At 38.4% G+C, this 13,280-nt stretch overlaps 1 protein-coding gene across 10 annotated transcripts in view; it reads left to right on the plus strand.

Annotated features, from left to right (window-relative positions):
* Rere (arginine-glutamic acid dipeptide repeats) overlaps positions 1–13,280 on the plus strand; it is a 391,456-nt gene that overhangs the window by 165,410 nt on the left and 212,766 nt on the right. For 9 of the 10 annotated variants that reach the window (XM_090335897.1, XM_090335904.1, XM_090335906.1 and 6 more), the window contains exons 3-4: positions 1,159–1,229; positions 10,918–11,043. In XM_090335897.1, coding sequence (XP_090192023.1) covers positions 1,159–1,229; positions 10,918–11,043 — 197 coding nt within the window. The remainder of the gene's footprint in view (positions 1–1,158; positions 1,230–10,917; positions 11,044–13,280) is intronic. The other variant, XM_090335907.1, reaches the window with a different exon arrangement.

Here is a 13,280-nt window from a genome sequence, read left to right on the forward strand (position 1 = left end):
TTGGGTCTTAATATATGTGACACAAGAAGTCAGAGAGGAATTTGCCGATGTTGTCAAAAACATAAGTTATTTTTAAGACACTCATGCAGAAGGATCAGGAGAAAGGATAATACAACTGGTATTTTCAGTGTGGGCATTGAGATCACTCCTTGACTTGATTTGACAGTGAATTCCTTTATTTCTTAGTAACAGACTTTTCTGTCCTAAGATTTATGACAACTTTCAGTTGTAATATTGAGAGTCTTTACCTTTCCATAGACACTGCTTTCCTTAAGATCATTACTTTTTTTTTAAGTGTCTTAACATGCAGTAAAAAGAAGCAATTTTTAGATTCCTGCTGTTGAGAGTGTGAAACAGTTGAATTACTCAACCACCTAAATAGCAAATGCAATTTAAAAAGTGTTCCTCTTCCTTGAAAAAAAAATGTAATTTGGTTTATTTCATCCCATTTCTGATTGGCTGCTTGTTTTGTTGGTTTTGTCTTTTACAATTAAAAAATAAAATGTTTGTAGATTAATATTTAGCAGAAAAAAAACCAGAAAGGAGTAGATGCATTTTCATTCTGTAGATAGTAAGGTGCTTGTTATATAATAGCATGGTCAAACCAGTCTATCATTGCTGTATGTGAAAGCAGAGAGCATCTACCTTGAAAAAACAACATTTTGTTACATAGATCCAGATAATTTTATTTACTACCTCCTGTCTCATACTCCTAAAAATCTAAGTTTTTAGATGTATATCACTGTGCCCAACTTGATGTGTGGTGGTGGGTGTGTATATGTGTGTCGGTGACTACGCATGTGTGCATATGTATTGGGGTTTGAATTTAGGGCCAACTAGGCAGGTGCTTGAGCCAACCCCCCATCTTGATTTGTAATTTTAACTAAGTAATTCAATTTGCCCGATTTCTTCATCTGAACATGGATAGTCTTATGGGGATCCTACCCTCCTTTTTCCTCCAGGTTCTTTAAAATTCCCAAAAAGCTGTTTGCTATTAGTTTGATTTTATTTATAATTTAATACCACCTTTGACATGATTTCTTAAAAGATATATGATATGTAATTATAGTCACTTTATTTATGCGGTGGCTTTATGGGCCTTGTCTTTTTCCCTTAAGAGTAAATGCCATTGTTTTAAATTTTCTTTTTCTTTTAAAGACTGTGTGTATATCGAGAGTCGGAGGCCAAATACACCGTATTTCATCTGTAGCATCCAAGACTTCAAACTGGTAAGCATTTTTAATCTGCTGTTTGTTCTGCTCTGAACCTTCTTTGTTTCTAGCTCCTTTGGCTGACTCTTATGTGTCTGGTTCTGCTCTGCTGGTGTGAGGCATCAGTGCTGAAATAAGGCACTGATAAGGTTAATAATCCTAGTGTTATGATACTCTGGCAATGCTTTGTGTTGTAAACAGTGTTTCTGAAATAGTCATTCCTTCAGAGATTGCTCTGTGCTTTGAAGTAGCTTGTTTCTTCTCAGCCCTTGTTAAGAATCTGAAGTAAATTTATGAACTAATAAGAAGGAAATAGGAGAGCCAGTGACTAGTTTCCTGAGGAAAACTGTAATTTTCTTTGCTGCACCTCAACTCAAGCCTTTTCATAGGATCTTTAGACATAGCAGTTAGGAGGAGGAAGTCTGGTATGGACATGGCATACTTTCTCACTGAGAATGTCTTCCAGGTCTGTATGGATGCTGCCCAGTATCAGACCTGGTTTTTGACCAGTGGTTCCCACACTTGGGTTTTGGGGATCTCAGGATGTTTGTAAAGATTTTGCACACATAAATATTCTCAGTCTTCGATACATAAATATGCCACACACACATCTAAACAGTTATTTTACGAGCATATTAATATACTGTTGTGATTAAAAATTAAGGGAGCCGGGTACTGGTGGCTCATGTTGATAATCCTAGCTACTCAGGAGGCTGATTTTTGACAGTTTTCCATTTAAGGCAGCTTGGGTTAAGTTAAACCCTATCTCAAAAACAAACAAAATTCCAAAGAAAAAGGCTAGGGATTATGCCCAAGTGGTACAGCACTTGGGTAGCATATATAAGGCCCCGAGTTCAATTCCTAGTACTATAAAAGGAAAAATAAAAACAAAAGTTCTTACATATTTTCTATAAGTAACTGATTATGTAAAATTCTATAGTATAATCCACAGATCATTTGAAAGCTTTCAATCTTAGAATGAAATCCTTTTATTTGAAAAGATTGTGAACCACTATAGCTTAGTCTAGAAAAATCCTCATTTTAGCTTTTTAGGGAATGTGTTTCAGTATCTGTGCATACCCTCATTTCAAAATTCTTTGCTGTGTAACTATTGGTGTTCACATGCATTTTATATGATGTTTTAGAATTAAAGAAAAGAAATATGGTACACGAGACTTTGCTGTGCATTTGCTTCTTAGTTTTATTCTTAGTAGGCTGCTTAAACCTTTCTTGGCTGTTTTGTAAGGCAGCCCTTCAGTTTACTCAAATGTTTTATGCTTGGTTTTCATGCCAAATGAGGTTGTAGCTTTTTTTGGAGGGTTTTGTTCTTTACTGTGATTTTTTTTAAATAGATACTGCACTGATAATGAAAATTTGGGAGGTGGCTTTGTTTTGCAAAAAGTTTTATTTTGGTAGTGGCTGCTGCTACTGCTTGTTATCTGTGTGTGTTTGACTTTTACTAACGAAAATGGCCACTGCCTCATGGAAAATAGATAGCTATGAAATAAAATTGCAGAGATTTTTCTTTTACCTATTAGATTGTGAGCCCCTTTGTACATTTTTTTTCCTTCACATTAGCAGGTGCCTTCATGTTTGAACAGCGTCTTTTATGAAATGCTGATTGCAGTGTGGTAGTTGCTGTTCTGGGTAAAGGTTCCTGCTGAGTTACAGTAATTGCTTTGGGTATTAACAGCAATAAAAGCAGAAGCTTCTGTTGTCAGTATTGGTCTGATACAACACATTAAAGCATTTGCAAAAACAAGTGGGAAGTAGGGTACGATATGTTTGTAAAACTCACATACTGCTACTTCTTATGTGTTTGAGGTTCGGTGTGAAGCATGTTAGTAACAGTAGTTGTTGTGTAAGCATAATAGAGATGATGAAATATTTTCTCCTAAAGAAATGTAGTTTTTCCTAGCTTTCTGTTTTTCTTAGTTCTGTGTAGTTATGAAAAGATAACTGAATGGATGAGAATAATCAAGATTTTTCCCCCTTCCAGTTTACCTGCACTAAAAGGAAAAAGAGATGAGCAGAATGAAATATTTATCTACAAGATTTTAAAAAGAAGAGATAGGAGTTGCTTTTGCCCATAGCAAAATGTGGTAAACTGGAACACTAAAAAATGAAACAAAAAAATGAATAGCTTTGGAATATTGACAAAATTACATTTTATCTTTTTAGCTATAACAACACAAAAAGTTGGTTTAGGGTTATAACTTGAGAGATGTGTTTCTTCACTTACATAAAAAATAAGCATTTCTTGGGGCCTGGAGTTTGGCCTAGTGGTAGAGTGCTTGCCTAGCATGCACGAAGACCTGGGTTCTATTCCTTGGTACTACGTACATAGAGGGGGAAAAAAGCCAGAAGTGGTGCTGAAGCTCAAGTGGTGGAGCTTCTAGCCTTGAGAAAGTCCAATGACAGTGCTCAGGCCCTGAGCTCAAGCCCAGGACTGGTTAAAAGATAAATAAATAAAATAAGCATTTATCACTTTACTATTATGGGTAAATTTGAGTGCAAGGGTATATTTTGAAACTTAAAAAAAATCTGTGAATATTCTTTATAGTACATATTACAGTAGCAAGGGTCTAAGGAAAGATGAACAGTGTTAGAGACAGTAAAAGCTTAATGACTTCAGATGTAGGAATGAGGAAACATTTTCTTCCAGTCATGGGGATAAATTGGCATTATGCCTGTTTATTGAACTTTGAGGGTTCTGGGTAGCATTTCATGAACTAGTTTCCATTGAGATAAGAAGAATCTTTGAATTTTCTTTGGGATCTTAGTTGTCTTCTGGGTCCTGCTACTACATTCACCTAGAATCTGGGTCCATACTATAGAGCTTAGCTGTCTTTATGTCCTGATTTATGTCTTTGGTCCTGTCAGACTAGTTAGACAGCTTCTCTTTCCAATTTGGATGATAGGTTATGGAGTCATTGTGTCTGCATGGCTCCTGTTTTAATGTTTAAGCATAAGAACGCAGGACACTTCGCTCCCACTGACAGGGATATTTATAGTGTAGACATTCACAGGAGTGAAAGCAGGATGGAGGCTGTGACAGTATAGGATAAGTAAGTTCCTAACCTTGCTGAGGCTTGTAAATGTAGCATTTTCAAGGGAAATGAATTATATTTTATTAGGAAGCATTTCTTTTCACAGGAAGTACTTATTTGATTGGCTTATTTCTAAACTAGGAGATTTGGTTTTGGTTTCAATGTATTGACCAAGGTTATTTATGGAAGTAATCAAAATTGGGGCTGAAGTGAGTGGGGCGAGACATGGACAGAATATGCTTAGATAAAAGTAGGAATTGGGAGCAACAATTAAGTAAGCCTGTGTTGTACCTTAGTTTTTTTTTTAACCTGTCTGAAATATAATAAAAGTACCTGGTAAAATTCTTTATTTAGCTCGTTAGAACAGTAATAGAATGGAATGGCAATCTGTGATCTTTTGTTGCCTGGTCAGAAAAGATTAATTGGACCAAATTTCTTTTATAATTTAGATTTGCGAAACTGAGAAACTGGGGAAGTTAGCAAAGTTGGGGCAGGCCTGGGCAAGCTGAGAAGCTTGGGGGCTCTGGAAAGCCGTGAGACCTCCAACTGATTCCCCCCTGACTTCCCTTGTGGCTTGCTGTATGCTTGCTTCTCTCCACAGCTTTCTTACATTATCTTCTTGCTCCCTTTTGGTGTGACTGGGCTAGATTGAGGGTTCTTCAATAATGGCTTCTGGAGACTGAAAGAGTCTTGCTGCCCCCACTCCCTCAAAAATTTTCTAGGTCAACATGTGAGTTAGTTTGCTTTGAGGGTTTTCTTCCTCTCAGACTCATCAAGAAATACTTTATGCCAGAATGTAAATAGGATTTGTCTTTAGGAGACTGCAAAAAGTACTAAATATTGTTCTTTTAGTTATCTGAGATTCGATTATACAGCTTGTAGAATTACTATATGTCAGGCCTTTTATTTGATTTTTGGAGAATACTATGAATAGGATTGATAGGGAGGACATTTGTTGTTGTTGTAAAAGCAAGAAATTTTCCTTTAACAAGAAACCAACGTATTAGCACAATATGCTTCTAGAAATAAAAATGGACTTAGATAATGCCAGCAAAGAATATCACAATGAGTAATTTTGACTCCATTAGACCATTCCTTGTAGTACGTCTATTTAGCTCTGTATTCATTAGTCAGTAATCAAAGCCATTATTTTAATCTGCCTGAGAATACCAAATGCATTCCTAAATTTCATCATGCTATTGAAGGAAGTTAGTTTTGGTTTTTTAGTGTTAAACTTGAATAAGTTTCTAGGAAGGATGGGTAATTATTACAAATAACAATTTTCTATGCTGTTGATTTATTAAAAATAGGCAGCCAGGGTTGGGAGTTTGGCCTCGTGGTAGAGTAAGCACGAAGACCTTGGTTCAGTTCCTTGGTATCACATACATAGAAAAAGCCAGAAGTGTTGCTGTGGCTCAAGTGGTAGAGCTCTAGCCTTGAAAAAGCCCAAGAACAATGCTCAGGCCCTGAGTTCAAGCCCCGGGACTGGCCCCTCCTCCCCCCCCCCCCCCCCCCAAAAAAAAAGGCAGTCAGGAACTGGTGGCCAATGCCTGTAATACTACTTAGGAGGATAAAATTTGAAGATTGCAGTTTAAAACCAGCCTGGGCAGGAAAAATCTGTGAGACCCTTATCTCTCCAACTAACTACCAGAAAACTAGAAGTGGTGCATTGGCTGGAAATAGTAGAGTGCTAGTTTTGAGCTGGAGGGAGTGGAGGATGAAAGAATTGGAACAGAAATCTCCAGAACAGTAACCAGGCCCTGAGTTCATGTTCCACAACTGACATAAACAAACAAATAAATAAACGTAGAGTGGAGACTCCTTAGATTTTTTTTTTTACATTCTGATAAGATGTGTCCTGTTTTCTAAATATCACTCACTCTCTCTCTCTTTTTTCTTTTTTACAATTATTGTTACAAAAATGATGTACAGAGAGGTTACAGTTATATAACTCAGGTAATGAGTACTTTTTGGGGGGGCAGTGTCACCTCTTCCTTTGCTCTCTCCAAGTTTTTCCTTGCCATGCCCACCCACAAGTTGTATAGTTCATTTTCTACATAGTGTCTAGTGAGTACCACCACTGTATTTGTTTACTCTTTGTCCCTCCATTTCTGTGCCCCACTTACTCTCCCCAAGATAGATAAACGAACAAGCAAGGGAAGAAAAAAACAAAACAAAACAAAGAAAATCCCTCATTCTTGTGGCTAATTGTGAGTGTGGAGAAGCTAAGATGATACCTCACTAGCTAACCTTGGGAAAGACACATCTGATTCTGCCATGAATATGAGTGTGGTCAAATTATTCTATACTACCATTATGGTATGATTGAATACCATATTCCTTTCTACATTTCATGGACATAGGCGATCAAGTAGGGGGAAACATATTGGAATTTCTCTTACTCCAAAGATGATTGATTGTCATCTTATCAGCTTTTACCTGGTATACATTCCCTGATAGTACAACAGAAAGAGGGGCTACGGAGCGATTGTCTTCAGCATAGGTTCACTTGCCCCCTCCCCGCATCTTTACTTTCTCACAAGCGGATTGAAAGCAATATAAAGCTGGTTTTATTGTCATTTTTGTCAGAGATGTAGGCAAAACTGTGTCTCTAAATAGAGACTTCATTGACATGCACTGTGGGCTCATGCAGTGAATTGACCATATTTATGCATTGACTGCTCTAATGTTCATTGGAGTGTGGCTCTTGTGACCACGCAGCACACGAAATGTGGTTTGTGCACCTTCAGAAAATGGTTATTCATTTTAATAGCAGAAAATCTTGTACTAAAGCCTTTTGTCAGTATGATGAGATCACGGAAGGACTCTGTATTAATTTGGACATAAGTAGTTCACAATTTGGGATATGTCATCCTGACACTAAGATGAGGGGTGGTAGACTGCATAGGTTGAGAGTTGGGATTTTGATCTCTGTTTGACCACAGTTCCGGTACCCTGCGTACTGTCTTTTAGGACTTTGGGTAGACACTTAACCTCATTGGTGTAGCCCACAAGTTTTGCAGCAGACCTTCCCCATAGAATGTCAATGATTGTGTTGTTGATGTGCACTTGCTTTTCTAGATTCATTTGTGCTGTGTGAAAAGAGATAGCTTTTGTGTTTTGTTCATTGATAAATCCTGTGTGCCCAGCACATAATTTTGAAGTGACTGAAAGTAATATTTCAGTGGAAAAAGTTCACAAGATAAGTTTGCAAAAAACATTAGCAGTTGTTGTTTGATAAAATGACTTTCATTGACTACAAATAATTAGCTTTGTGTTTGTCTGTTCACTTGCATTTGAACCTCTCCATAGCCGACAGTATGCTGTATTTTATGTGTTTAAATAATAAAACTGTTTCTTTTGAAGTACTTCTTTTCTTTTTTAAAAATAGAGCTTAGGGAGTTTAAAGGAATATCACTCAAGTCATAACATTTTTGAGGTGTCATTGTATACTGGTTTGAATTTCCTATATGGCTGACTTTTACCAAAGACATCTCAGGAAAGGCTGTCCTTTTGACAAATGCCTGTGGGTATGGTGATTCTATTTTGTATGAACAGAAGATGTGGTTCGCCCTAGTTTCTGAAGGCCTTCAAGGTGTGCCTCTCAGAACAGAAAGTCTGCCATCTTTCTTCTCTTTACTGATTTGTATGTGTTCTATAAGAAGAGTTGTGCCATCCAATTACAGCTTTGTGACTTGTATGTAGTGTGAATGATCACGAACAAGCCTTAAAGTATGTACGAAATGTTTCTACATTTTAGAGTGTAGACTTCACACAACTGAAATAATTGTTTCAAAGAAATGGTCTTTTCTGTTTAGTGCTCCTACCTGTCAGAAATGAGTGTGTCAGCATGATTGTATCCCCCCTCCGCCCTCCCACCCCCCCCACCCCCGTCCTAGCTTGAGCTCAGGGACTGAGCACTGTTCTTGGATTTTGCTCAAGGCTAGAAGCTGTACCACTTGAGCCACAGAACTACTTCCAGCTTTTTTTTTAATGTATGTGGTACTGAGGATTTGAACCCAGATCTTTGTGCATGCTAGGCAAGCACTCTACCACTAGGCCAGACTCCTGGCCCCGTCCATGATTGTATTCTTAAACAGTCATTTGTTTAAGTCTTTGTTTTATTTTGAGACAGCAAATAATAATTGTGCATATTGATAGGCTACAATATACAGTTCCCAGGGCAAGACATGATATTTATTACTGAATTGGGGCCAGTGTTCTTCTTGAAGCTACCACTTTTTTCTTTGGATAAAATAAAGGTCAGCCTTGCTTATGTCAGTGTTGTAAGAAAAAGTACATAGAACATTCTGTTTTCAATTTCATACTGCTGTGAGCAAGGACTAGATGCCCCTCATATATGTAAATTTGAAGTTTATAATCTTATTTAATTCAGGAAGAGATGAGGTAGAGATAGAGAGGGTGAAGTTGTTGCTGGATAGCCATACCCCTACCTCCTTTCCTCAATTATGGAACAGTGATGGGAGAAGAGTTTTTAGTTCTCACATCCCTTCTGCATGATGTGGATGGGGGATTAGAAGTGCACAGAGACATTCGGGAAGTGGGACTCACAGTGAGATGCTGGGAGTGAACAGTCTCGAGCATCTCATTTAGCCATTTCCTCTGTTATTTAGCAGCCTGATTTCAGTCTTGCCTGGCAGGTAGGATAGGCCACTGGGACCTAATGTTTTAATGAGGCATAATTATTGTGAAGTCTGGTAATTCATTTTCTTCTAATTCAATTGGATTTTAGGACTCTAAGAAATCCTTGAAGAAATATTGTTTATATGTACTTGTATAAAATACTTATCTAAAAAGGTAATTATTAAACTCATTTGTGAATTTTTTTCAGTGTAGAAAACTAGGTATTCTAATTTATTTTCGAGGAGCTTAAAGTTGAGATAATGCTATATTTTCAGGGATCTGTGGGAAAATGTTGGTAAACTTATGTTCAAACTTGATTCCTTAGAACTGGAAATTTGTAATCTGTGCATATATTATGTGTGTATCAAGAACCAACTTGAAATTCTGAGAAAGACCTAATAAAAGTGCTGAGAAAAAATTAGGGAATTGAGTTATTGTCAACATTTTCTGGTAAGAATATTAATTTGCTTTGAAAAGGCTTGTTTTTAAAAATGCTTAAGGTATTTTGACAGTCACTTGAACTACTCAGATATTTAAAGTAATCTCACTAGGTATTTTCTTTTTAACTTGAAACTCTTCATCTGAATAAATGAAGATTTGAATTGGAGGTTGGAATTCTGGTTAATTGAACTGTGTATATAAGAGATCAACCAGAGATTTGTTTTTGTTTTCATGTTATGTTGAGAAATATGGATTGTACTACACATTGGAAGATACAGTTAAATTTGACAAGCTGGCAGGGGAGGAGGGAGGAGGAGGTCTGACTGCCATCTCTGTTGTCACTGAGCTGGCAGGAATCTGGTGTCCTCTAGATGGTAACTTGGAGAAAATGATCATGATAAAGGTGTTCCTAGTATTAGCTTATTTTTTGTCATTTTTGTCTTGGGATGAGTATTAAAAGAGTTACACAAAAATGAGTAGTCGATGGATTTTATTGAAAGCTTGTTAGAGAATGTTTCTCAAAGAGAATTATATGTAATAAGACATCTTAGCAAGGACTTAATATTAAGTTTTCAAATCTGTAATTTTAAAACAACTTGAAGAACAGAGGTTCTTATCTTTAAAAAAGTAGGTTATGCAGTTTAAAGTCCATTTAGTGCTACATGAAATGGAATTGGTTAGGTTTTTTTTTTTTTTTTAAATGTTACGTGTTCACTATGAATTTGAAAGGGAACATGTTTGACCATTAGTCAGAGTATCTGTCCTGATACTTAACAAGGACCGTGCTGGCTTTCAGAAGTTACTGCCCAGTCTTTTTCTACTGGTCTTAAATGGTATTAAAGTTTTTCAAAAAGTGGTACATACTAACCTGTTTCTGCCCCTGCAAGAAGGAAATGACTGTCTTGAACTCAATTCTCTGTGTCAATTCATTATCCTCACCTTCTGGGCATTTTTAGGAAATTAAACTTATTTGAATGCAGTCTTTTTTTTTAAATCTCTTTTAAAGCTTCCACTTATCTTTCCCACTGTTTTACAAAATTAAATTAAGGCCTTCTAGAAAGTGATAGGGTCTTTCTTGGGCTCCCTAAACGCAAAAAAACAAAAAACAAAACAAAACAAAAAAACACCCCAAAAGCAAAAATCACTTATACAGTATGTCCACAGCTTGTTTTTAGCATCTTCCATTAGAAACTCTTCTGAAAGCTCAGTTTGTCCACTGTTGTGTTTATCTGTCTCCACTGATTTAAAAAAAATTATTATTAAAAGTAAAGCATGCAAATGTTGCTGTGCCTTGGCATTTTGTCACATCTTACCTTGGTTATTTTGAGGGGCACACACCACACTCTTTGTGACAGGACTTAGGTTAAAACATGAGCCAGGAGGCTCCTATGTGTATTGCATTGGAATTAGGAGGCAGCTTTGACTAATCCAGCCCTAAAACAAATGATCTGAGATGTCAAACTGTCTGCTAAAGGAGTTTTGCAGAGACCTGCTCGTGTGCTGAGTGCCCCTAATAACCAGGGCATGAGGGGGCATTGGGCACGTTAACTTAAAACTGTTTTCTTTTTTAGGTCCACAACTCCCAGGCCTGTTGCAGATCTCCAACTCCTGCTTTGTGTGAGCCCCCAGCATGCTCTCTGCCGGTGGCGTCACAGCCACCGCAACACCTTTCTGAAGCCGGGAGAGGGCCTGTAGGGGTAAGGAGAATCCCGTTTTTAAAAGCTGTCAGTATTTTATATCCCATAGGGTATAAAATAGGAACATTACCTCCCTCCCCAGAGCCCCTTTAAAAATGTGCTGTATCTCATGTGTTTTTAATAGTAACAAGTACATGCACAGAGGAAGCAAGATACGGGACTTGCCTTACCCCTCTAGGACAGTTTCAGAAGTGAGCAGGGTTTGGGGATGAGCAGGTATTTGGGCACCAGCAGAGAGCATGCTGGGCTGCTGCAAGGAGCAGGAGCTGGCAATCAGCAGCGAGTATGGATGTTGGCAACTGAAATGGGGGACGAAGGGGGTAAGTTTGAGTCCAAGTGTTGAGTGTACATTTCCCCCAGTCTCATCAGGACTCATGGCCCACAAAGTTAAACCTTTTCAGATTCTGCTCTCCTGGGACATTCTGTAGAAGACTGCTCAGAAACGGTGAGCTTTTTATTGTAATGGTAGTTACAGAACAAACACCACTTGAAAAGGCTGAGGTTGGGGTTTATTTAGGTCCTTCTCCTAGCTGTACCCTGGCAATTTCTTGTTACTTCATGGTAATGCAGATGTGAGGTGCAGCACAATGTAATGGTTGTAGTGCTCTACCAGTAAGACACAGGAGCCTGCCCTGTATGGGCAATCCCCAGGGATTCTTCCTAAATATGTAGTGAGTGCCACTCCCCCAACCCCCTGCAAAGCAGTGTGTACACTTAGGAGGACTTAATGGTAACTTTTCTAAAAGACAGGAGTTTTGAACTGGGTTACCAGTCTGAAGTGCAATCTGACTATAGGGCTAATGTTTATACTAAGGGTAGTGCACTCACACACACACTAGCGCACATATTTTAGTATTACATTAGACTTTAGCATTACAGAACAAGATAGTGACAATGTGTGATGAATTCTTCAGTTGTAGTGTACAATGTTAGTATCTTGGCACTAAGAAAGAACTAGCTGTAGCACTTGGGGAAGACTGTGGAGGGTAGAGGATTGAGGTGTGCTAGGTATGTGTTTGACCCCTTAGTTGATAGGCAGAGTGAGGAGCCTTTTAGTTGGGACACCAATCATGCCTGGAATAGTTAGGCAGTGTACCAGGGTAGGCTGAAAACTGTGAGAAAGTGACTTGCAGATGTCAGTGACGAGCACAGGTTAGCGCGATCTGGGAAGTCTAATTTACAGGTTAGCCAAAACTTACGTGATGTGAAGAAGAGAGATTTTTTTTATAGGTTTTTAAAATTTAGGTGAGCTGTCTTGCAAGCCACTGTTTCCGGAGATTCTTTGGGCAGCAGTGTGCATAGTGGACTTGAGAAAGCTCTAATTGAGAAACTACAGCTGGAATCCCGATGTAGGATGGAGAGGGCTAAGGCAGTAGGTCTATTAATACCCCATTACTACAGGACTAGGGGTCTGGGTCAAGTGAGGGCAAACTTGCCTAGCAAGTTTGAAGCCCTGAGTGAATTCAATTCCTAGTACCTTAAAAGGAAAAAAAAAAAAGCATCAATACTAAGAATAATAGTTAAGCCAGTTGCTGGTGGCTCACACCTGTAATTCTAGCTACTGAGATCTGAGGGTTGAGGTTCAAACCTAGCCTGGTCAGGGAATTCCCTAAGATTCTCATCTCCAGTTAACCACCAGAAAACTGGAAGTGGTGCTGTGGCTCAAAGCGGTAGAGTGCTAGCCTTGAGTGGAAAAAGTTATTGGAGACAGTGCCTAAACTGTCCAAATTGAAAAAGAAAACAAACAAATAATAGGGGCCGAGAATTTGGCCTAGTGGTAGAGTGCTTGCCTAGCATGCACGAAGACCTGGGTTCGATTCCTTGGTACCACACACATAGAAAAAGCTGGAAGTGGTGCTGTGGTTCAAGTGGCAGAATGCTAGCCTTGAGAAAAGCCCACAGACAGTGCTCAGGTCCTGAGTTCAAGCCCCACAACTAGCAAAAAAAAATAATAGTTATAACAACCAAATCATTTTCCCATATTTGCCATAATTACCTAGTAATTAGACTCTTAAAATTAGGTTGCCAGCTGGGCTCGGTGGCTCATGCATATAATCCTAGCTAATCAGGAGATCTGAGGATCAAGGTTCAAAACCAGCCTGGTCACTAAAGACTGAGACTCTTTTCTCCATTAATCACTAGAAAATGAGAAGTAGGGCTGTGGCTCAAGGGGGTAGGGCAGTATACTTGAGCTGAATAGCTCAAGGACAGTGCCCAGGCTCAGAGTTCAAGCCCCA

The sequence above is a fragment of the Megascapheus bottae genome, chromosome 6, assembly GCF_031878675.1.
Source record: "Megascapheus bottae isolate mThoBot1 chromosome 6, mThoBot2.hap1, whole genome shotgun sequence".
NCBI lineage: Eukaryota > Metazoa > Chordata > Mammalia > Rodentia > Geomyidae > Megascapheus > Megascapheus bottae.